General features: G+C 39.5%; 1 protein-coding gene across 7 annotated transcripts in view; it reads left to right on the forward strand.

The window, feature by feature from the left end:
• The window catches only part of AQP9 (aquaporin 9), a 28,238-nt gene extending 6,288 nt beyond the window's left edge, over window positions 1-21,950 (forward strand). For 5 of the 7 annotated variants that reach the window (XM_075045384.1, XM_075045385.1, XM_075045388.1 and 2 more), the window contains 5 exons: window positions 6,681-6,807; window positions 10,372-10,509; window positions 13,068-13,186; window positions 14,832-15,049; window positions 20,576-21,950. In XM_075045384.1, coding sequence (XP_074901485.1) covers window positions 6,681-6,807; window positions 10,372-10,509; window positions 13,068-13,186; window positions 14,832-15,049; window positions 20,576-20,738 — 765 coding nt within the window. In that variant the 3' untranslated portion in view covers window positions 20,739-21,950. Of the gene's footprint in view, window positions 1-354; window positions 700-6,680; window positions 6,808-10,371; window positions 10,510-13,067; window positions 13,187-14,831; window positions 15,050-17,512 lie in introns of all 7 variants that reach the window. The other 2 variants (XM_075045390.1, XM_075045389.1) reach the window with 2 other exon arrangements.
• Window positions 21,951-26,045: the final 4,095 nt, after the last annotated feature.

Consider the following 26,045-nt stretch of genomic DNA (forward strand, 5'->3'; position numbering starts at 1 on the left):
AAATGCAAAACTTTCATTTACGTTTTACAGACACAAATTCACAGGCTGTTTTCTCAAAAGTTTCGCCAAATAAAAAAAAAAGGTAATAAAAGTAATAACTTTTTAAAACTGTCATAAACAGTTGGAGAACAGAATGAAAGATAATAAATGCAGTTCATTGCATACAGTGAGTTTATATCTTTGTGATCTCAACATTTCAATAAACCATTTTGGCTAAAAGTGAATTCTAGTGAGCCCTCCAGTCCATGGTCTGGTTTAAACGCAAACTTGACTCAGTTCCTCTAACCCATTCCTCAACGGTTTCTTTACTTTTAAAAGCACTCAGCTTTTTTTTTTTTTTTTTTTTTTCAACAGAAAACAGCTTAGGAAGAGAACACACTGAGGCTTTAATTACTCATAACCATGCACCTCCAACCATCAGGGCACAGAAAAGATCCGGCCACCCTGTTTCTGCACAGAGTAAATGAAAAGATACATGTACCCTTATACTTTGAAGGGAGGACAGAAAACCTCCTTTCTCAGAAACTGCAATGCCCGCTCCTGCACTCTCCAAATTTTAAGGGTTTAGAAAGATTTTTAATCTTTTCAGTTGGTGTAGGAAGCAGAGCAGAGAAGCACATCTCAGCTCAAGAATAAATGAGTAACCGGGGAGGGAAGCAGCACCTGAATAGGCTCTTTTTCTCCTCAAGAAGCTACTAGGTAAGATTTTCTTCCCTTGCCTAGCCTTTTCTTCCTAGCCCCTTTGCAAGGGGCCATGTTTCACTCCTGAAAGTTTGTATCTAAATATGAAATGTTTCATTTCCTTTCTCTCCTGAATTTCTAAAACTTAGTAAGAATATAAAAATAATCTTCACTGAAGAAACTGACTCAAGCCAGTTACCCTATATAATTCAGGAAAGAAAAGCATTTTTGCATTTCATGATGAAGAGTACAATATTAATCACAATAAAATATGAGAGAATGCAGACCTTTGCATTCTCTCTAGGTGATTTCAAGCTTTTATTTGTCTCTTATTGCATGTGCAAAAGCAATAATAAAAATTTAAAAGCATCAGTTTATATAACACAGCATAGTCTGTCCCTCAATATTTTCACTGTATTTTTTCCCACAGAGCAATTTGAACCAGATCTTTATATGTTTTAAAAGCTTTATATACACAATTCATCCAAAGCCTTATTAAAATTTACATTCATGTCTCCAAGTAGTAATGCTTTCTGTCGTTAAAAAAATGGTTTCAAAATGGCAATCATTTTAAGGCTTATGTCTATGCTATTTAATTAACTGAATGATAAGGGGTTTTTTCAAGCCCTTATTTTATTAGATAGTAAGTCTGAAAAAAATAAAGGGTAAATCCATTTGAACCCAAGAGGATATTGGTTGTGTCCCAGGAGATTATCAGGAGAACGGATATAAGGATTTTTTATTACTCCAAGTTTGATTAAATTGTAATGTACAGAAATCCTCCCCCCCCCCAAATATTTAATTAATGATAAAATAAGAGTGACATGCTTTTAAAATATTTAAAAATTACTTGACTGGTAAGCTATATTTTTATCTCACCTTAAAAATTTTAAGTACTATCTGATTTAACAAAAGATAGGAAGTATTAAACATGAAATTAGATGAAGATTGCTCTTTCCTGGAAGAACAGGAGTTTCCTGCAACTTGAATTCTTGCAGAGCTAATGCCCTGAATTTTAGTAGATCTAACATGTCTCTATTTTTATTGCTGTTAGCATTACTGTCCCTAATGAAAGAATGCTTAGGAGCCCAGTCTGAATTAAGGCCCTACATAATACACAAACATAGCAAAAATATGTCTCTGTATAGAAAGAGTTCCTAATCCATTATAAAACACCTTATTATGAAACGCAGTAGGCAAATTCTAAGCAGACTTGCTTTGTAAATAAAGAAATTGGAAATGAAAGCGAGTTCTAAAATACACTCCAAATTAAAGACCTTTAGAAGGACACCATCAATTCAGTAATCAGCCCCTCTGAAAAGTTTATTTACTACTTTTAAGCACAACACCCAAACTAACCATATATGGAAATATTAATGGGGGGCAGGGGAAACTGTACAAGACTACAGTAAACTACAAATAACCCTCTAACATTTTCATGGGCGATTTTTGTCAGAGAGATCCCTACCTGCAGTGAAGGGCAAACACAACCACTTCTCCCATCCCCCAAAGGAGTCTCTGCCTCTTGCCACCTGTATCCCTGCTTTTAAGGGCCTAAATATGTGGTGCTAAGTCTGACTGCTTGGAGAAGTCGCAGAGGTTTCCCTAAGAAGTGAAATACCAGGGCTTGCTCTCACATCCTCAAGTGTCCCAGCAATATCACTCTGCTTCCACAGATTCAGAACGGGTCACTTTAGGACAGCACAAGGACACTCACCGCAAGCACAGAGCTTGAGCCTAACGCACTGCACTGCCCCGAGAGCCCGTCCCCTCCACAGCACTGCGCAGGAACATACGCACGTGCAGCAGAATCCAGAGCAGTACTGCAGGTCTGTCCAGGCTGAAAAAGGGGAGCAGACAAGTCTCAGGCTAGCAGGAACAGTAGGAGAACATAGGCGGGAGCGTGGCATGGGAAAGGGGCAGGGTTGCCCCCTCACCTGAACAAAGGCATCCTTACAGAAAACTGTGAATTGGTGGAGGGATCCTTGGAGATTCTTCATAATTAGCTGTGGTTGTTTAAGTAGGGTTCTGTCCTGAAGACTGACTAAAATAGAAATTCTGAACTATTTTTCTAGTGTTTCCTGATTGAAAGTGTACACCTTATAATTAAAATATGATTTTTTTTGTAACTGCTGACTCTCTATTCCTTATAGCACGGTGAATTCTTATATTCACGTAGAGCATCGTCAGTTGTGTGGCCATCAAGGCCATACTCTGCCCGAAGGGCCACGATGGTACCCCACCATAGGTATGTAACTCACCACAGCTTGGCAGCTAGTGATGTACAAGATATACCAAAACACACGTCATTGTCTCCACGCTGCTAAGAAGTGGGAGACTTGGCTGCTGCTTTAATGTTACAGTAAGAGTGTATGGCTATGAATGCGCACTACCCCTAGATCTGTTTGATAAGAAGGGGCCTTTTTATATATGCATTCTGCTTTAAGATGTCTAAAGCTCTACAGGCCATGTAGAAAAATAGATTCCCTAAAATTCTGGATTCAGATCTTGCAGGAAATCGAAATCCTATTTACACTGAAAAATGCTATTACAAGCATTTGTAAAAATCCTGAAAATAGCACAGACGGAGGCAAAATGATCCTTAGTCTCTCTGATGAGTGAGATAGAGACAAAGTTCTGCAAGCTTCCAGGGGCTAACAGGACATTATGCTCATTGGAGGCCTGTTGTTTTCCTTTCCTAACATAAGCCTTGTTACTCAAGACAAAGAGAATGTTCTAAAGTCTATGAAGCAAGTTTTTGGCAGAGAATGTGCAGACAGCTATTCCACACCCAAACAGGTTATTTATGACAGCAATCTAATTACTTTGTGAACAAAAAGTCAGTACTGAAGCTACTCCAGTAAATTTAAGCAGATCAGACTACAGACAACTGCTAAGATGAAAACCTGCTAACATAAGGTAAGACAAGATAAGATAAAGAGATCTAGCTATATTATACTGTAAATTAAACTCCCATTGACTCCATGCGCTTCAGTCAATGGGTTTGTGTGGGTGCAGCTGATAGCTGAGCTTGGCCTAGAAACTCAGAATATTTAGTTACAACTTGATGATCTAGTTGGTCTTAACTCAGCCGAGCAAAGATTCACAGGGTATTAAATTGCTGCTCCTGTAATTACATGATTAGGTGATAGTTTCCAGTTATGTCAACCTAGTTACAGTAGGTATGAGAAATTTTTTTTCTCTGCTTCTTAAAATGACGACAGATGGAGGCCATATTACCGTAACATGGTTCAGATTTGCAGGTTCAGCTCCCAGCTGCCCCATCCCAGAATGGGCACACAGTGACTGTGCCTGCAGTAGCAGCCATTCGTCGTACATGAGCAGGCAGCCATTCACCAACATCCACCGAGCAAGAAGCCAGTGCAACTGTGTTCAAGCTTGCTTGTGCACCTTCTTGTTTGTAGACTGAGTTTTCTGAGACTGGTTAGCACAAAAAGGGAGTGTCTGGAGTTGCATATTTCCCTATGACGTACAGAGTGGAAGTCCCTGTGCAAGAGGACTACACAGCTGTTTCTGTATGATTCTCCACAGTTCTGGTAAAGAGGGAAGGGACGCCACAGCCTACATCCTATTTCCTTCCCTCTTCTTGTGAATTTGTAGTTGATATACACAGATGTGGTTACTGTCCCTTATCCTTTTCTATACCCATCTTCTCCACTCCTGTTCTATTTTTTCATCGTTCTTACAGAAAGGGGTAATGTTTTCAAAAGAATGGCCTTTTTTTGAATCTGCAAAAAACTTTGTCTATGCCATTTCAGAACACAAGTGCATACTTGTAGATCTAACTGCTTGCCTGAACGCAAACTGCACCCCAGTGTACACAGGGCCCCAGAAGAGCCTACCAAACTTGCTCCGTGTCTGAGCCATATCTTTCACAAAATCTTGCTTGGTGCAATTTCTGGAATACTCCCTTTGAGAAGTCTGGAAAATGAAGGCTAGAGCATGCTAATTCCACCTCCTCAAGGCTTGTGCCCTAGTCTTAAACCTTATAAATTCCAGCATACCCATTCTTTCCATATTAATTAAAAATATAAATACATAAGTAGAATTGTCTTACATGACATTTTAAAGATACATGTAATTTCAGCTGTGAACAACTAAAATATTTTTTGGTTTCATTTTATATCTGTATGTGCATTTGTGCTTACCATTTGAATTGCTAGGTATATGATACTAATGACAATGAGAGAATGCCTAACATAAGCTTATGTCATCCATTGCACAGCAGTTGACAGCAGCTTGGAATATGTCTTGTAACCTTCAATTATACAGTCCAATAAACTACTGCTATCTAACACCACCCTACCCTTACGTAACCTGACAGCTGTAAGACTTTGGCACCAGACAGTGTTTTGTTTGCTTGCATGATTATAACCTCAAGGCAAGAACTGCACCTGGGTGTATGACAGAGTCTCGGGGCACTTTAACAGAAACTCCGTCTGCATTGCAAAGCTGGTTAAGAGTATAATTTTATTGAGAGCTTTTCTGTCACATTTTGGCATTAGTTAAACCCCTGGGGGAAATAATGGAAACAAAATTATGATTTTTGCCTGTTTAAATTGTATCTATTCTAGCAGGACTTGCTTGTTAAACCTCAATCAACAAATCTTTTTGGTACAGTCTATTTCTAAGGCAGGAGAGATTTTTCCATTACTTTGCAGTTTCTGAATGCAACTGCCTTGCAAGTGAAAATAAGCATGTCTAAAATAACTAGATTTTATGTATTCAAATAGGCATAGTTAGGAAGAATATTTACAATACAGTCATTGGTGACACACACTAATGGCAGAACACTAAAGCGAAGCAAGGAGATTAGCCAAAGCAACTGCATTGGCTAAGACGGAATGATTTTATACACAGAAAAAAAAAATCTGATTCACCTGTACCATCAAAGGAGGAATATATATATCTCTATATAAAAATATGTATCTCCAATTTAATATCAAAGTAATTAAGGTTGCTCAAGATAAATCTGGTCACATCCCAGAAAAGATAAGATTCAGATCACTTACAGTTGCAGAGAAGCAAAAGTTTTCAGACTATAGATATTATTTGATATCTTCTGTAGAGTGTTGGGTCCTTATTCAGCAAAGCACTTAGGCATATATTTAAAAAGAAGATTTCCAAAGACAGAAATTGCTTTCTGGCAGAAATGGGTCAGCTAGGCTGTCTTAAACTGAAGGCCTTTTGTACCTTGGAAAAATCCTTCCTACCAACTTTAATAGGACCTAAACATACGCTTGAAGCTAAGCAGAAACTTTAGAATTGAATATACATGATCTTAAGCATACATTTAAATGTGTTGCTGAACTTCATTCTGAGGGGAACCAACATAAAACGGAAGCCAGTTTAAATCCATTGAGAATACTCCAATGTGAATTATTCAGTAATCCCCACTCCAGTTAATTGTTCAAGCTGCAGAGCTAGTGAAATATTCTGATAGAGCAATATATGATATCAAGGCAGCACAACAGTAACACACACTCTAATCTCCAGAAAGATGTCTCATTCCAGAGTTTCAGCATTAAACATTAAAAGCTTTATGAACTATCTTTCATAACTTTTCTAGTAATTTTTTCATTGCTTATAACAACAACCTGGAACTGACAACTTACCACACAGAATTAATTCCCTCTTCACTTTCAGATGCAGAGATTTGTTGTAGAGGCTGTGAGATCTTGTTTAGGCTCCAAGTTCTGATCTGTTTCCCATCATTGTACTTGAAAACTGTTTTCTGGGGAGAGAGAGGTCCTTATTAGCAGAGATTCTTCCTGGTCACAGAGCAGGGGAAAATAAAGAGTAAATGCTCATTACAGCAAAGGCAACAATGGCACACATACCATTAATCTCAAACTCTAGCGTTTTTTCAATATTTAACGACATTTTCAGCTATACCTGGACAGCAGCAGGAGTTGCAAACTAGCCAATAACATTTGACAGACACACTCATGGTTTTACATTTCTCTTTCAAAATACAGGCACTTGGATGTGGGTGTGTAGGACAGGCTGTCCTTAGCCGAGGAGCCCATGGTGGGCCCATGACAGTATCAGTTGGATTTGCAATGGCAGTCACCATAGCAGTGTATGTGTCTGGGGGGGTTTCTGGTAAGTGACTTTTTTCTTCTATAGCATTTATTGCCACAGTTTTAAGGCTACCTTATTAAATTACTTCCACTTCATGGTATAAACAATTATGTATCTAGCAATAGCAAGCACCATTACAGCAGAATCTGCATCAGAGTTTCATTAGTACATCTTTTGTGTTCTTGTTTCCCTCTATTCTTTGCATTTGGCAAAATCTTCCACCAAATTCTGAACTAGTGCGCAAACCTTGGCAGACCTCTGGCTTTTATGGAAAATGGCCTGTGCAAACCAGAAATCTGCTTGGTCTTGCTTTGAAAATTCTGTCAATAGAGATGATCCTGGACAGCACAGGCACTGCATTTAAGGAAATAACCATGAAAAGCTTACAGAATCCAGCAGTCACCAGCTAAAATGGTTGCCAGCTAGGTAGAAGTTAGAATGACCCACTAATGGATATAATGAGCAGGGTTCACCTTAGAGAATGCAATTTATCTCTTCATGTCCTATGACAGGCAGCAGCAAGTCTGCTCCTGTCTGCTTATTTGCAGAAGCAGCAAACCACAGGAAGCAGAAAAAGCAAAAAGATTCAGTACTAGAGATACATTCTGTGATACACTGCCAATGTACTGTCTTTGCCCCTTTGTTTCTGCTATAACATTTCCTCAATATATATTGGTCAGGAATCTCTCTTATCTGTAGCTGGGCTAACTAATCAGTGTCTATGTGTGCCATATTGGATGGTGCTTTGTATCCTATTTCCACCATTCAGTTTGGCCAAATTAATATCAGAAACATTAGCATAAGTGCATTTAACATTTAAATTCTCTCTTTAATATAGAAAATGATGGGTTGTAATAATACACAGTGTTGTGTATTATAATACACAATACTCCGTGTTGTATGTGGAGTTTATATTGCCCTCTTGTACTCCAGTTCTCATAGAGGAATTTCTTACCCTTCATAAAGAAGGTAAAGCCAATGTGGGCTGGTATCTCTAGGTATAACTAGGCCATTATAAATAGCTGCTATAGCAGAAATTACTGTGGCCATTTGTCTTCTCTTTTACAAATTCTTTTACAGAGACAGCATGCATGAGGTTTCTAAGTTCACATTAGAAAGTGCTCAAGGTACAGCAAAACAGGCAGTCCTGTTATTGTCATTGAAACAGAGCAGAATGGTTCCTTAATATCACGCAAAATTAATTCAGCAGTACATTCCTATTATCTGAACAACTTTAAAGTACAGCCTTTGGTTTACATGTAGGCAGGTAAACTCTTCTAATGTAGTATCATGAAAAAAATCCTGTAAAGACACAAACCTGTCCTACATTTACATCTTTGAGGGATATTCATCTCCATTATATAGAAGATTAGAGTTCAATCCCAGCAGGGCAGAGCAGTTGCAGATGTTGCAGTATTGTGTTTCCTGTGTTTTTCCCATGACAAAGGATTCTGCCTGCAGTGCATTTTCTTCCTGAAAGAATAGGAAAAGATATTTCAATAGGCTGTGACTATCCAGCATAGGATTACTAGTGGACACTTTAGAATATCACTTCCTATATAGGATTTGTTAGCAAATTCTGTGGCTCTTTGACCATGAAGTTTCATGTTTAAGTACTGCTAAAATATTTCGCATCAATTCTTCATGAAATTCTAAATTCATGGTAACATAAAATATATAATCTGCATATTTGGTGAATTTGAGCTCTTTTATCTAGGAAAAATACCCCTTTTTGCTTTTTGTCCACCTAATTTTCCTCCATGTCTAGATAATTTCCCCACCATTTTTTCCAACTTAACACTTCAGACAAACTCATGACTATGATCACTGCAACTACAAAAGAATGGGGAACACACTGTCCAAAGTGAACTTTTTTTTTTTAACCAGGAAACTACCAGTGGCACAGGAACCAAGAATCTTTTAACTCCCCTATCTCAGCATGAGAGCCTTCAACTAGACTTTTCCTTTCCAGATTTAATGTTAATCAGACATCTCTACTATTATTATGACTTGTCCTGGCCATCATAATCACCCTGTATTATATACAGGTGGGGAACAATATCAGGTGTTGAAAGAAAGGAAAATTATTCATTCCAGCTAGAGTAAAGAACAAAAGACAAGAAAACAATTTAACAAAATTCAGATGAAGGGCTGTTAAATAAGGTGTCATCCATCTATTTGCTCTGTGCTGAAAAATTTGAAACACAGTGAGGAATTCAAAATTAATTCAAGACTGGTGCTACTAGGTCAGAGTTTTGGAAATGATACAAAGAGGGTTTTATCCAGCTTGTTATCTGTGTTTGTCAGTTCATTATGTATCAAAGGTGCCTGGATTTCATAAGATAATGACTCACTGACCTGAAGTGCAAACAAACACAGAAACTGTACATAGAGGCCCTTTCTCCATCACTAGCCTTTGATAGACAAAGGTCACGCTCTTTTAGTTATTTTATGAAAGACAAAGGCCATTTTTTTTCTGATAACCATACCGGCTGAACTGAGACTTCACCTGGAAAGTAACCAATGGATCTGCTATGTCCTTGCAAAACTTGGGTTTTACTGTATTTTTACTGTGGAGTACCGTTTCATCTGTTTATTTGGCAATTTATATTTCTTAAGTATTAACTACATATGTGTAAAAAATGAAGTTTTCCAAAAGCATTCAACACTTTTTTCCATGTTGATAAAAGATGTTGAGGGAAGTGACTAGCATGTGACATAATAATAAATATATTTTAGAAACTAAAATTGTCATAAAGAATTTCAATGCTGCTGCAATCTTTTCCATGCGTGAGTTTAGGTGTAGCTACTCCTAAATACAAAGGAAGGAAATTCCACAGGAAATAGAACTCTCTGTTTCAGCACAGCTACTTTGTCAGTTTGCTTAGCATGGACCTTTCTGGAGGGTGTAAGAGCTTGATGAAAATGTGTGATGAAGAACTATGCACTGCTGTCCCCAGATCCCATCTAGCTCACCAACAGTCAGCATAAAGCTGGACAGACCTAATATTATTTTATTTTATGTTCATGAAAACCGAGTTCCTAAGTAACCCCAGGTTGAAGATTGGGACATAAACATGACTTAAATCCAGGGTACTCCAGATCTCTCTCAAGATACACGATCAAGCCAGTAATAGTCCTTAATCTTAATACATGCTTGCTAAACTGAATGAATGTTCTGCTGCCCCAGTCCTCCCTTAAAAATAAAAAGCCAAAGCCCTTGATGAGAGAGAATACGTGCAGAATGACGGATCCTCCTATTACAACCAATAGTGCAGGTTTAGGCTTTTTCTAGAAAAGTTGTCTATAGATCTATAGATTATATACTGCAGGACAGCAGTCTGATAAATAGCACAGTCTGCAAACATCATGAGGGAAGTTGGATCTTGGTGGCTTTCCCCCTCCCCCCTCTAATTTGATCCAACTTGTTTCAGTTTCATTGCAGTCAACATTTAATTGCAAAATAACATCTAGAAAAGCACGTACTAGTCTCGTGCTCAAAAGTGCCTACATTTTTACAAATCCTTCAACTATTGTCATGTATCTGAGTCATCCATATGACTTATTTTGTGATTTATTTTTCAGGTGGTCACATAAACCCAGCCGTTTCATTAGCCATGTGCGTGACTGGAAGATTAAAATGGACCAAATTACCAATTTACATATTAGCACAGCTCCTGGGAGCATTTGTTGGAGCAGCGGCTGTCTTTGGGATTTATTATGGTGAGTACACCTTAGACATGCTCACAGGACAAACTAGAGGTCAGGCAGTCTCTAAGGCCCCAATTTTTCAGTGAATGCCAAGCAGGCAGAGGACTCCGTTCACACAGGGCTAATGACAGGACTGAAGCTAAAGCCATAAAGAAGAAAGGAAGAAGCATAAATAGTTTGAAGGAAAAAAGAAAGGCTCAAACGTTCCAGGTATCCTACAACTTTTCGGAAACACTAATACTCCAGGAAACGTTCTGAAATTTAGAAAAATTATTTGTGGGAAATCAGATACTCTGAGATCATGTATTTCTCAGTAAGGATTTTAAAGTTACTTAATAGCCAGGATATAGGGCTATTCATCTTCCAAGCAAATTAGAAACATTAAAGACCTGACCCAAGTGCCTGTGGGCAAGTATCACCAACATCGTTCATTAAGGTTACAGGATATGAGATCAAGTCCCTCCTGACTAAACTTCAGACCACCCTATAGAGGTAGCTCTCCAAGGCAATGAATTCCAGGTAGAGTGATAAAGGGGTCACATACTAGAAGAGAAAAAAAAAAAGAAAAAAATTACCCCTATCCTTGAGGCATGTTTCTTTTACACGGTGTGCCACAAAAGGAAAAAACTTAGTAACAGACTCCCTAACTTGATGAATCCACTCAGTCAGATCAGTTGCTTCAATCACCTACTCCAAAACTGCATCTACTGACCCAGCCCATCTCCTCCAAAGCCTCTCTCTCTGTGTCTGTGTCTGCAGACAGTGCTGGGTCTAGGTGCAACAGAGAAAAAAAACTAAAATAGAAATGCCTATTGTATATCAGCTAGGCGCTCAGTACCAGTAGTAATCACAAAAAGAAAAATCTTTAGGAACTGTGGTAACTGATTTGGGTTTGGTGGGGTTTGTTTGTTTGGGGTGGGGGGGTGGGAAACTTGTTTGTTTGTTTTAAGGTTAGTGTTAGAATTTGGAAACTATGGTATTCCAGAACAGGATTCCCATCTGAATCTAGGTCCTCCTCAAACCAGACTACCAGAATTAGGGCTGTGGCCAGGATGCAGCAGCATGTCAACATGCACATGGGGTTGGGGGGATTCACGGCATTCTGCCAAAGGGTAGCAGTAGCATAGGGAGCCAAGATAGAGAACTTAGGGCTAGGGTTAGAGACTTCTTCCTGTTATTCAGGAGCGCAGGATTTTCTCATATCCCTGTCTCTGCTCAAGTACTTTACCCTCCTCTTGATGTTATTAATTCCCAAACCTCTTCTGTACTTCTTCCTTCCTGCAACTTGCAGGAGTGTCATGTACTCATTGAGGTCCACTGAAAACTCACTGCTAGAAAAACAGACATAGGAGCTCAACACCTCCACCCTCCTCATACACACGTATTTAAGCTAGGTACCTTCATTTTCAGCAATGCCCCTGCAAGAGTGAGGGAATATATATGCTAGGCTGCTGAACATGAGGCCTTTCTAAAGGTGTACAAAGTAATTCACAGCTGAGAAATTTTATTTTCCTTATGCTTTTTTTTCCTATTAGTTTAATGCAACAAAATAATCTGGCATTGCAAATGAGAGAGCCTGACCAAATTAAACAACTAAATATTCTTGGCACCCATGCTGTGGCCTTAAGCAAAGCTAGAAAAAACAGGGGCAAGGAGAAATAGATTTATCTGCCAGCTTCAGGAGAAGCTAACCATCCTCACCATGACTTCCATGGGAGATAAGGGAGCTGTTTCTTTACTAACAAGTATCACCTCATTACTGGATCCAGTAGTGAAATAAAGGCATAGCATTTGTAATTCATGTCTGTCTATGCAGATTTTTTGAGTGCTTCATCTTAGTGTCTTCCTATTTGTAACATTTCAGGGCTTGCCAAGGCAGCAAATTATTCCAACACAGAAGTCATATTATACTATTTAAAATATGCTTTAAATAGAGTAACATAAATTTACATGTATTTTCAATACACATAGATCTTTACAATACATATAAAAATACACTAACTTAAATATACAAAGAACTGAAGTTTTGAGGCTAGCCTCTCCCCTCATATCTTGGATGACTAGCATAGCAGTTGGGTGTAAAGCCCGTGTAGAGTGAAAAATTCTAACTCCTTTAGAAGAGGAGGTCTCTCAGGAGAGTTCGTTCCCAGAAGAAGTCATTGCATAACTGTCAAATGGAATAGTGGTGGCTAGGAATCCACAACAGTACAATCAGGATGCTATGCATTTTTTGGGGCATCATGCCAAATACAGCACCTCTTACAGAATAATGCAACTGTGTTCAGAATCAGAAAATGCTCCTTGGCACTGAGTTTGGAGCAATGACCAGGGAAAAAACAGCCCCATTTTGAAAGCTGTGATATATAACACAAGTACTTCAAGGCACAGGAGGAGAGATGAGACAGGAAGGTATGATTAGCATATCACCTCAAATCCATTAACTATGCTCCCAGAAAAAAATGATGAGTTTCAGTTGAGAATGCGAAGTGCACAGATCTATCACATATTCTAGTCCTAGAAAACCTAGTGGTTTTGGAGAAGTGCAACCAGGTAATGGCTGTTTTCTATAGATGCCTTTATGGAGTATAGCAATGGAAACCTTGAAGTCACAGGACCTAACGCAACAGCACATATCTTTGCAACATATCCAGCTCCGTATCTGTCCCTCATAAATGGATTTGCAGATCAGGTAAGTGCACTTGCTCTCTTGATTCTACAAATTGAACATACTGAAAACTGTAAAACCAAGCAGTAAAAAACCCAAAACATAGATCTCTAATGAGTATGATGAACCTCACCATTTTGGTCATACATCACTGTGTACAATAGCAATGAGAATGCAATGCTGTTTGTGGGAGTTACGCTTTAGTTGTATTTTACAAGCAAGATAATTTCAAGTTGTTCTTTTCACATACACCATACTAATTGTTGCACTCTACATGTCTTTAATGCAATATATGTAAGAGGTTTTCCCCATCATAAATCAATGTTTCTCCATAAAGTTCAGCAAAGCTATGTCCATTTACATCAAAATCCAGCCCATTTTGTGGACCTATTATTTCTTAAGCAATGCTTAAGCAGCCAGTTTAACACACCTTGAACAACTGAGTTTTCTGCTACCATAAGCCTCCTCTCCAACCTTCTTTTTGCAAATAGATTTGTATTATTTGTTATTTTTCAAATGACTGACTCTGAAAAAGTCTCCACTTTATTTCCAATCTGTATCCCCTAATCCCACTTATCCAACAGTGAAAAATGAGGTTTCATATCTTCTATCTACTTCTAATCAATTTACCCATCTTCTTCAGGCATACATGAAATAAAGACTGTGTAAGCAAGCTATGAAAAGTAGGGATTGCTGAAGCACAGGAATTCCTTAGGTAAAGGACTTGAAGATTGTGCAATCTGGCTTCAAAAAACACAAACACGGTTTTGAAATTTTATAAGCAAGACAATTCTGATCTTTAGATCAGTCAACAGACTTTTCCATAAGATCTTTTTACCCATGGATGTTTTAAAACAAAATTAAAAACAGATGAAATTTAAAAATTATTTTTAATGCCCCCAAACTTAAACTGCTTTAAATCAGTATAGAAACTGAACATTTTGACATTGCTGAAACTTTTGTCTGTTTTTCCCCTAAGTTAACTATTAGCAAAATCAACATTTACAAAGCATTTAAGCATTTACTTCCATCAAAGTTATTCCAAGAAAATTTCCTTCATCAGCTCAATTAGCACATGCAATAGAGTTCACGTTACAGTTACACATGCAACCTTAATTTAGGTAATTCCTAGTTTTTAACTGCTCAGTTTTGACTTTGTAGACTTCACTTTTTTTTTCTTACATTATGCAATACCTGGATAAAGAGGTGCATACTTAGTCTGATTTATCAGTGTAAGCTACAGTCACATAAAACACTCTTATATCAATGTAACTGATTGCACTGCCATAGCAGAACTACCAAAAATCAAGTAAATGCAACTGTTAAATTGATAGGAAAAAAAATGTGGAAACAAAGTACCAGACCTCACATAGCAGATGCCTTTTAAATCCTATATTCTATCCACACCAGGTTGTTGCAGATTTTTATTTTTTTTTCAGATGTCTGCAACACATTTCTTGTCTTTTTCTTTCAGCACAGATACAAAAACTTCTCATTACTGTAAAGTACAGAGGCACTGGGTTCCAAATTTTGCTACTCTGTATAGCGGGATAAATCTAAATACCAGCTCTAAGCCACCACAAGCCACAGAGCTGCCATAGCCTCTCTTTTCATTATTGGAAGGAATCTGCACATATTTACTCAATATTCTTCTCTTTGCATTGGCCAGGTGATGTCAACAGCTGTTCTTCTTCTGGCTATATTTGCTATTTTTGACACCAGAAATAACAATGTACCAAAGGGCCTGGAGCCAATTGCCGTAGGACTTCTTATAATTGCTCTTACTTGCTCCTTGGGAATGAACAGTGGCTGTGCCATGAACCCGGCCAGGGATCTAGGCCCAAGGCTCTTCACAGCCATTGCAGGATGGGGGATGGAAGTATTCACGTAAGTATGCCTGGATATGAAGTAAAATGCTCTTGGCTAAGATTGCTTCCTAGGAAAGTAAGATCCTGATTCAACATGGTACCAAGTCAAACTTTACGTACATATAGGTAATTCTTTGCATACCAGAAGAAGCTATTCATGCACTTTAAGGCAGACATCCTCTAGGAACTGGGCTTTAAAAAGGATTTCCTGCTCCTAAGGCAAATCAAACATGCATTATCTCTAATATCAATCATTGTTTCAAGCAGACCCTTCCCAAAATATTAGAGTTCCTTAGAGGTCACTGGAAATATGAGTGCTTTCTTCTCTTGTCCTGCAGCTTTCCGAAAAAAAAAAAAGAAGTCGTGAGAGAGTTAGGTGGGAATATTTATTGGGTGCTGTAAAAAACACAGACATATCAGATTGATTTAGCCTATTATTACTACTGAGTTATTGCAGAAATATACAACAATCTAAAAGCCTGACTTCCTGCCTGGGAGTGAAGGAGTGAATGAAAGCAAGCTCCCTTCGTTTTCCCACATTTCAGAGCACACTCTCAAATCCCTGTGCATGCATGTGTGCACGCACACATACGCTCTTGGCTGGCCAAATGCACAGCTAATTAGTTGCACATCAAATCCACGGCTTACACATATCCACTGTAAGAGGCACTCTGGGATATCTAAGTAAGAGTAATCTGTCATCAGGAGGCAGATCTTTTGGTTTATTTTTGTATAGTTTGTTTTTCCAGTTATTTACAAGTAGGAATCCCCAGAAGTACTGCAGACCACTAGAGAGCTCTGTTTAATAGAGATTTCATTTTAGCTACTTCACCAAGTACAAATAATCTGTATTTATTTAGTATGACTTGCATCTACACAAATCATGTGCCTTAGTAAAGACAAAACCCAAAAAAAGCTAGGCACAGCATAGAAGAAATGGGCACACAGTCATGCTGTAGGCCAGATCCAAAGCTTGGATGTAACACAGCTCTGGGGAGCTGCTGGCAGGAGGCTGGCAATCTAGCCCATTTACCTCCAAACATTTCCTCGCCAGCAGCTTTTACCACTGTACCATTAGACTGCACTTTTTTTTTTTCCTAAAAACAGCAGCACACAGAGTGACATCCCACACCTAGGTTTCTCCTCTCATGCCTATTTAATTATAAGTAGTTGTTGACTATAATGTTAATTATAGTGTCATGTGCTATAATCTGTAATATATTATGAAGTTGGCTATTATGTTGCTGAAAACGTTTGGAAGCCTGATGGTACTGTAGTCTAGTCACAGAATACCTGTGAACTCCGCTCTTCTCCAACAGTAAGGTCTTATTTACATTTAAGAAATTAAAAGAAAACTCTACATCTGTACCGAGAGGGGCTCTTCCCTAATTTAGTTTTAGAATTTATATACAGAGAGGGAATGCATCCCCACTGTAAAGACCATACTAAGAAATTTGAAAATGGAAACATAAAAAAATGAGATATGAAATCTCTGGTCATTGCCAGAATAAAGTTACAGCAGTCTCAGGGACATATAAATTGAGGAAGAAGTCTTCCTCCCTGCCTTCAGTTATAAGGCTACAGCTATAACCAAGTTTTCAAGGGAATGATACAACAGGAATATATTCTCATCTAGTTACAGCATAGATCCAGGTTGGACTTAGGAAGAACTTGAGCTTTGTTAGGTAGCTGGAAACTTTGAATCAATTACAGGCCATGGGAGGAGTCTGAACTATTGTAGCTGGGATCCTGAACCACCTAATGCTCTGCTGGCATTACATGTGTGTGAGAGACTTAAGTGATGCAGCAACAGTTGACAGCTAAACCTTGGATGTCTCAGCTTAACTGGAATTCACAGCCTTGAGGCAGGTGCTTAAGCTCTCTAGTGAAAGGCATGCCCAGGCACTGGGACCTAAGCATGAAACCTCCACAGTACACGAGGGGAGTGCTGCACAAACCGAACAACAGGAAATACTGAAGATGCATTGAAGATTCATTGGAGTGAGGGTGGAAGCATTTCACAAGGTAACCGAGTCATTCTCTGTCCAGGTCAGTGAGTGTTCAAGTGCTGCCTACAGAGCAGCCAGGCACCACCAGGAAAGCCTCACTTTGGAATAGATCAGAGACAAAAGGATGAGACTCTACACCCTGATCCCAAGCAAATGCTCTAAACATTGAGATAATTGGTTCACAGGGGGAAAACCCCCTCTACCCTTCTTTGTGCTTGCAGGTTCAGTAAATTCTGGTTTTATCATGTTCTCAGGCAGGGAACTGCAAGTAGACCGGAGGGGAGCTCTTCTGCTGGACCATGGAGTTGTCCAGAGGATAGGGAGGCAGTTGAGCAGGGATTTTCTAACTGTTGCTGTTATTACATCTTGCACAAAGGCACCTGGAGCAGCAGTTTCCCTGAGAATCAAGCTAGGGGACGCGGGCTATGGTGTGGTTTCCCTAGCCAGTGCAACTGGATTTGTTTTGGTTAAAGGCTCCAATTAGAAGCTGTTCTGACCCACTGCAGCTGAAAAGGGGATATCTGTCCAGCACCCTGTAGAGAGCACCATTTCGCACACAACAGATGTAGTCAGCACTGTGGCCTGCTCCTGCAAACTGCTCCTCAACCTGCTGGGAATAGGTGTCACAGATGGCGACCGTCCCCATCATTAGGAGACAACTGCTGACTTCAGAGACCTAAATGTTTCTAACGATTTGTCCTAAAACCATGGAGATAACCAGGAGGCTTTCTTAAGCACGCGCTTAACATTCCAACAAGCTTAGGAAAAGTTCTGGGTCGTGAAGTTTCTTTCGCCCGTAGCGAGAAAACAGCCAGAGCTTTGAGTACAAATACGGGACTCCGGGTCTTGACAAGCACAGCGGAGCACGAAACGGCAGCGAGAAGCGGCGGTCCAGAGCAGTGCTTCCCAGCCGCCTTTGAAGGCAGCCGTGGAACGTTTCGCCCCGCTTCACTGCGCGCTCCTCCGCACCTCTGCCCGGGCGGGGTCTGACCGGCCACGGCCGCAGCGCCCGGGCGGCGTTCGCCTCGCTCCGTGACGGCGCTGCGGGCCGGGAGCCGCTGCGGGCCGGGAGCCGCGGCGGGCAGGGCCCGGCCGCCGCCGCCAGCGCGGTAACGCTGACACCTCGTGGCCACCGGCCCCGCCGACGGCGCCGGGGACGGGTCGCCCGCAGTGAACCGAACTGCGTTTTGGGGAGAGCCGGGAGACGCACCTCTTCTCTGCACGGCGACGCGGCCTCCGAAACGTGCCGCGTTCCTCCCCGAGCGTAGAACGGGAGCCAGGCGCCTTCCACGCTGCCCAATGCCTGAATTATCCCGGTATTTCTTAGAGCGAACAGCGTTATCTCACCCTCCCACAGCAGTTGGCTAGGCGCGAAATGTATTAGCAAGTCTAAAATGGGCCAAAGTCCCCAGTCCGTATAGCTTATACACTGCAGTTTCCTGGAAATTTTTGCAGTTAACCAAAGTGCCGCTTGCCAGGCCCGTGCGCTGCCTCCTCCCCTTCACGACTGGCCCCCCCTGCTCTGCCCGACAGCAAAAACACCTGATGACGACAAAGGCATAGCTGGATGTTTTCCTGCTAACTTGGCAGCAAAGCTGTAAGCTAGGCTATAAGGGAACTAAGGTTACTTCAGTGTAGCTATCTGTACTTGGCACAAAGAGTTCTTGCTCCTGTGTCAATGAAGGAGGATTGAGTGTCATGGAAACTCGTGTCATCTGTGTCCTGATCACATTTCAGCTTTGGCATCACTCTCTGTAAGGACTTTACGCCCATCAGCCTAGCAGAAGGGTGTCTAAAGCACAGCTGACAGCAGCTGCTGCAAATACAGGCCATGATTTGGAGAAGGTCATGCAGGAGCCAACGAGGCACATGCCAGTTCATGGCACAAGCAGAGAGAGAAACCTGCCAAGAAACACCTTCATTATACGCCAATGTACACACACGGGCACACAGAAGACTACATGCAAGTACTTGATACAGATTTTGGTGTGCTGATTAATTCAATAAAACCTTAGTCTATGCTTGTTCCAGAAATTCAGGGGCTCGACAGACATTCATGACTCAAGAACACACAGATCTATAAACTCAGTAGAATAGTATCAGGAGTTATTTTATATCCTCAGGGCAAAATATAAATAATTCCAAAGGCAAAACATGCACATCTAAGGCATTTCTGAACAAGGAATAATATTATCATCAATAGGGCACTGTGAGATTAGCCCTGTTCCATTCTCGTGTTGTAACTTAACCACAAGTTCACTTCTGCAAAAATCTATACAACTGAGTGCTGAATAATTATCCTTACAGTTTAAAAATTCCCCTGGCAGCTTCCTGTAAAGTTCCTCTCACAGATGAATTTGTCCCTTTGTATTTCTGGAAGAAAAAAATTGTTACTTCCCCATTTTCAATATGCATGAAATTGAGGTAGCTTGGTTTTCACTGCAGACCCGCATATTCAATTAATACAGCACATTATCAAATCAAAACACCTTCATGCACCAGTACCGTTAAGAAAGTCTGTGCTCTGAAACCAATACTCAGTAGTTTACTGTCTGAATGTGGACCTCCAGGAAAGGGAGAACAATTCTACAAGCCCAAGTCTCCTGCATAAAGATGTTGTTATTTATTGTTTTATACCATTTAATGGTGGACTTGCTTCTTTAAAAGTGTTCATAAATCTACACATTTAAAATTAAATCCTAGTAATTGTGCAAAGACAATGCAAACATTTCAGCAGAGCCAATGGGCCAGACTTTCTCACTGAACACAGCAATTCTAAAAAAGATTAAGTTTTAGGTGTATAAAATTTCTAAACTCTTATTTACCTCTTACTGAAAGACACCACATTTTAAACAGAGGTAAGACTCTACATCATGAAATTTGAATCTTGACCACTCTAGTCAAGTATAAGCTACTTTACAGTCACTGTGTTTTATTACATTCCTTAAGGCACATATACTCAAAATCAAGTATAATTGTTATACTTGTCAAGAGGAACACCATATATACTATTGCAGGCCTGAACCTGCAAATCTCCATGCAGATGAGATAACCCATCTTTGCAACGTATATTTGCATTAATCACTCCTGAAAACCTATTCATGAGCATCTGGCAACAGCATCAGTCAAAACTGCTGTGCAATAAATATGTCTCTGTTTATTTCATTGTAAGTCAATGAAGCCCATTTTCCACAAGGGAGAAATTATCCCTTGGCCCCAAAGCACACATGCAGTAAAGAGGCCTTATCTTCTGAGGTGCAAGTACAGCACGTAGACCAACATGTCTGGTGGTTGTTACTTAGCATTTCAATCACAACATGGGCAGGACAGACAGGAGTGTCATCCATTTACAGAAATGTGAGACAAAATAGAAATGTCTACAGTATAGTGTGTGACACACCACTGCATTTGCTTAGTGCCAAATATAAGGTAGGGTATTCACTACAGTAATAAATAATGATAATTCTTAGGGTTTGGGGTTTTTTGTTGTTTGGGGTTTTTGTTGGTGGTTTGTTTTTTTTTTTTTGGTCTTACAGGGCTGGAAATAATTGGTGGTGGGTCCCTATAGTTGCACCTATGCTGGGAGGTGTACTTGGAGCAACGATCTATATTGTTTTTATTGAAATTCATCACTCGGATACTCAGCCAGAAGAAGAAAATGATGTGTATGATAAATATGAACTGACCAATACGGAGTAAGAAGTGAAGAATTTTCTCTCTCATTCTGTTGTGCAGTTTTTACGCAAATGATTGTTTGGACCATTTTATTAAACCTGTATGCCTCAACTGGAAATTCACATTTCAAAGCAGAAAAGATCTATATAGGAAACAAGTTCAAAACTGACCTCTTTCCATGAAACATTGGGCTGATTACATTCAAAACTGGGAACTTGGGGGTGGATAAATTGTTGTTCTTTTCATATGGCTTTCCGATAAAGTTGTCTCCTAGATGAAATTGTAGTGAGATAATGCACTGACCTGTTAATTCAACACATATGATCTTAATCATGTTGCCTAATTAACTGAAAATAGATGAGATATTGTTACAAAACTGCATACATGGGTAGTTAATTGGTTCAGTGCTGAATTAACATGTAAAAGCATCACTCACTTCTTATAGCCATTATTTAAGAATGGCTTGTCTGAAAATTGAAAACAATACCCGAATTGCCAAATGTCAATCGAAGTAGTTTTAAATAACTTACTAAATTTTTATGGAACCACTAGTTGAACAGCAAGGAATCAACTCATCAGCGATGAGCTTTAGTAACTCAGAATATGATCACAAAAGGTAAAAACCATGTGTTACAAGATCAACACCAAAAAGACAAAGCTGTACTTCCACACAGGTTCTTCATAGTAATAAAGTTCCGTTATTTTAAAACTATTTACTTGACCTTTATGCTACCCAATATTAAAAGCCTAACCTAGAATATTATTCTGAACCTTTTCCTCTGTGCTTTCTGGATACAATTCATTCCTGCGGAGATGGGCCAGCAACAGAGGCTTATGCTGTGCAGACATCAGCACAAGGCCTATGTCTATACCGTAAAGCTTTAAAGAGGCCTTCTGCTGCTGATCTACATGGGGGGATTTCATCTGCTTTGTGGGAGTAATTTTTATTTTGGTATCAGTAATTAAATTAGAAACTGGTCTCAGACCTAGTCCTAGATCTGAATTCCCCAAGGAAGGCCGGCTCCACATCAGAGTTCTGAAACATGGGTTCTCTATTACTAAAAGAAGCAGTTGGACATGTACCACTTTCTAAATAACCAGCCTTGAAAAATGAAATTTTTTCTGCTTAATCATTGTGAATTGAAGGTATCCAATTAAATCAAAGTTCATTTCTAATATGTATACATATATATGTGGTTGGTGGTGGTGATCATGAATAAATAGACATCCTATTCAGTGATGCTCGCTCCTGAGCTATTTTCATGGCAAAACTTCAGGGTAACAGTTCAATGTACTCATTTTGGGGTCCTCTTCCTTTTGGATTCCTACAACTCTGCTCCCTAGAATTCCACACTGTTTTCCAATTTCACTCTTGAAGGGAGGAACCCATTGTGTTGCCAGTAGTGGCCTGTGTGGATATGTCACCAAAGTGCACAAGTGGTTTGGGAAATACTGTGGTCAGAATCTGCCTCAGCATTTGGGCAGATCAGGCCTGTGTCACTGTATGTCTTTATCATGCTCCCTGGTATGCCACGCCAAATTCATGGCAGCAAAGGGATAGCATTAGCAGGTCAAGAAAAGCTTTGCTTGCTGCAGCCCTAAGCCAGATGATGCTGTATACTCGAGGGAGCATAATTCCGTTTTTAATTACATTTTTGAAGAAAACTTACAGAACTGTAATGAACTCAGGTTGCCCAGAGACCATATCAACCCTGTACAAAATGCTCATTTGATTCAGCATTTCTCTGCGTTAAAAACTGATTTACCCATCCACATTTGACTATACTGTACCATTATCTGGAGTGCCACAATAACAAGAAGCAAGGGTTTACATAATCAGTCCTCAATCTGAACAGAGGCAGATACAGGAGAATCAGAAGTACAATGTGATAATTATTCCTAACTGTAGACCTTATACTGGCAGCACAGACAAGCTAGTTCACCTGTCCTGTATATCGATAAATTGTGCTACATAAAACAAGCAGTTGCAGACTGAGCCTCCTTTTGCTCCCCCTTGCAATGAGCACTGTCTCTTGGCCCTTGGTGATACCTGGCAGGAGCACTCCTAGGTGGCTGCCGACCATCTGTGTCCGGAGAGGGATTACCTAGGTAGGAACAGTCAGAGGGCTGCCCTCAGGTCTGAAAGGCACTTACTCTTCCACTGTACATAAAGTTGTACATTTTTTCAAAATCCTCCTGATCACAACAGGTCCTGCCTGTAAATCAACATGAAATCTTGTTTTGCCTACTTATGCCATTCCTATGCACTGAATTTCTGTATGTGTTATTTACTTGTCTGAAGTTATCAACATGCAAATCATAAGCAGTGACACACTAGCATGATAGCATAGCAATATCTAAAATACGGTCTCAAGTTGTCATCAGTTCTGTGCTTGCTTAAAGAACTTATTTTTAAACTTTAATTAATCATTGAATATATTTGTAAATTCTTTGAAGACACATGGTACTAATACCACAATTCATACCAACTTCACAAAAGCCATAATTTCATTCAGGAGCAAGGTGTTATAGACCTGTCTCAGATTTTACATAATTTACATTTATAAGCATAAGAATGAATTCCTGTTTTAGGGACAAAACTCAGTTGGGTCTTAACTACAGAACCATGACCAGTATCTGCATAATATAATGGGAACAATAATAACCATGTCATGTTGTAAGCTTACACAGACATCATGATCTGTTTTGTGCAAAACAAAAAAGTATTTTTAATTTGCATAAACTATGCAATTTTCTAATATCAACTGATATTCAGTGGTTGCACTCGTGTTGAATTAATGTGATACAGCTGGTGACAAGAAACAGTTTTTTCAGCTGTAAGACATTCTGGTTAATGAATAGTAATCAGGCTTGATCATTTTAATATTGAAAAAAATTCATTTTCAGAGCATTGCTCAACTTTCAGTCTGTGTTTGTTCTTTTTCTTTTTTTGGGCAATGTGTTTGTTCTTTAGACCTAAACTTAGTACTGAAGTAATTTAGAGAGTCATCCTGCAAATAGTACTGGGTTAAAGGTTGGCTACTGCGTGTTCTTTCATAGAAGCCAGTGGAATTATTCATAACAGGAGGCAATACAGGCAAGGATAAGTGCTCAGAGAATCAAGCTCAGACTAGTGGAAACTATACTTTCTTGTAGTTTTGACTGTGGATCTGCATGAATGTGTTGTGGTTCAAAATAAATACAGTCAATCCCTAATAAATGCATTCCAGCACTATTTTTATTTTTATAAAAAAATCTCCCCTCTGGCACCTAAGGATATATTAAGAAATAAATAGCTGCCTATTATGACCTACAATGTTTTATAGCCTTGTGCTGGAAGAACACATTGACTAACAAGCTGTATTCCCAGAGCGCAGACCCTGTGGCAGATTTTGTGGGTCAGAAGCAGTGCCAAAACAGAGAAATGCTGATATATGAATAATGGCCACTGCTGGGGCAGGAGGAACCCATGCAACAAGAGGGCCAGGCCCCTCGCCTCTGGACCTTCTCCTGTTCCTGTCTGCAGCCTGCCTAGGGATGCTTTCTGCCACAGCTTTCCCACTGGTCTAACAATAGCCAGAACCTAGGTGGGATATTTTGCTTAAGTCCCTCTTCAGAGATTGCTTTTGAGGCATGCATATATCACATCAGATTCGGCCTACAGTTCTTACAAAATGCCCCAAGCTAATTTGTCTATCTTCTACTCTATAGACTTGTAACAAGGACACACTTTGCTCGTTTCATTTAACAAGCACATGAAAACCTGTTCTGTGGGGGCAAGGAGAGAGGGAAAGGTTAGGAGCTTCAAATATACTCAGGAAGCCACAAAAGAAAAAAAAACATTTGAAGTGGCAGCAGGTACTTTATCCTCCATCCATCCTGATGACCCTTACCTTCCCACCAGTCTTTCTGATTTTCTGTTCTCCTTTCTTTCTCCTGCCAACACTGTGTGCTGTGCTCTGTCTCTATACAGTACAATACACCTCCAGAGATTTAAATACAGCATGCTTTTCTCAGTTACTTATGAACCTTAAAGTTCTCATGAGAGCAAATTCAAGTTTCACCTCACATGCTTGTTTTTTGGCAGTTGCTTGCATTTTTTTCCCCACTGTTCCCACCAAACAACCTTGTGCTGGAAAATACAACAATTAACTGTAACTTCCAGTAACAGCTGCTCTTTTTCTGTTTAGTACAATTGTTATTGCATAACAGATTACTTCTTTCAAACATGTACAACTTTTAAAGCCTTCCTTTTTCAAACCACTATTAAAAATAGCACAAGATCATCCAGAAAAAAAATATTCTGTGCACATCAGTTAGTAGATTCGATTTTCATATTCTAGTTTGCACTTACAACTTGTTAAAAGAATTTATAATTATTGTACTGTGAGTGTGTCTTCCTTCTTATTTGCACACTCTAAGGGCATAGTCTCAGAGGAGAAAGTAGTAGGCAAATATTTTTAGCCATTGGTGTTTCTTTGTACATTTGAATCACAGATTAAAGAATTCCATATAGTATGAAGCTAGATATGACACATTTATGTCATTTTTCTCTCTGCTGACCACAACTTCCTTCAAAAGGTGTTACTAAGATAGGGAATATGAATATTACAGCACCTTAAATCAGCAATAATCAAGCTTTCTGGCTGGATGACCCTGTTACCTCCTTCCTTTTCTTTGATAGGGGAGGACAGACTAATACAATCCATCTCTGACCTGCCTAGAGACTGAGCAGTCTGCTTTAAATTATTAGAAATCAAGCTTTCCTTTCACACTCCAAACACTGCTCCAACTATCCAGAAATCAAGGATCCTGGGTACACTGACAAATAAAGAAATAATGAAGAAGAGATGAAACTCAAAAAGCTGGTAAAACAGAACAAGCCCTTTTGGCCAGGTCAGCCAAAAGGCTGATTGATAAATGCTTAGTTACTTCAGAAAATGGTGTACATTTTACTGGGGAACACAGAAATAGACAACAGTATGAAGTAACACTGTCAGAAGATTGTCTTTCTGTTCACCTATCAGAAAACTCATGTCTGTCTTGGATGCAAATTCTAATATTCTCTGTATCACCAAGACAACCAGTTTGGGCACATTAATACTATTATTTCCTCAGCATTAGGCACATAATAGTCTAATAGGTCAAGAATACTTTCCACACCCTCAGAAATAACAGTACTTTGTTTCACTGCACAACTCTTCTCAGGAAACCTTGCCTGCCTTCCAGTTATTAACAGGTCTGTGAATGAAAAAGCAACAAAGCAAACAATATGTTAAGACTTGAAAAGTCAGCATCTGAATAGAAGGAAATGAACAATCTCAACCAGAA

The sequence above is a fragment of the Buteo buteo genome, chromosome 13, assembly GCF_964188355.1.
Source record: "Buteo buteo chromosome 13, bButBut1.hap1.1, whole genome shotgun sequence".
NCBI lineage: Eukaryota > Metazoa > Chordata > Aves > Accipitriformes > Accipitridae > Buteo > Buteo buteo.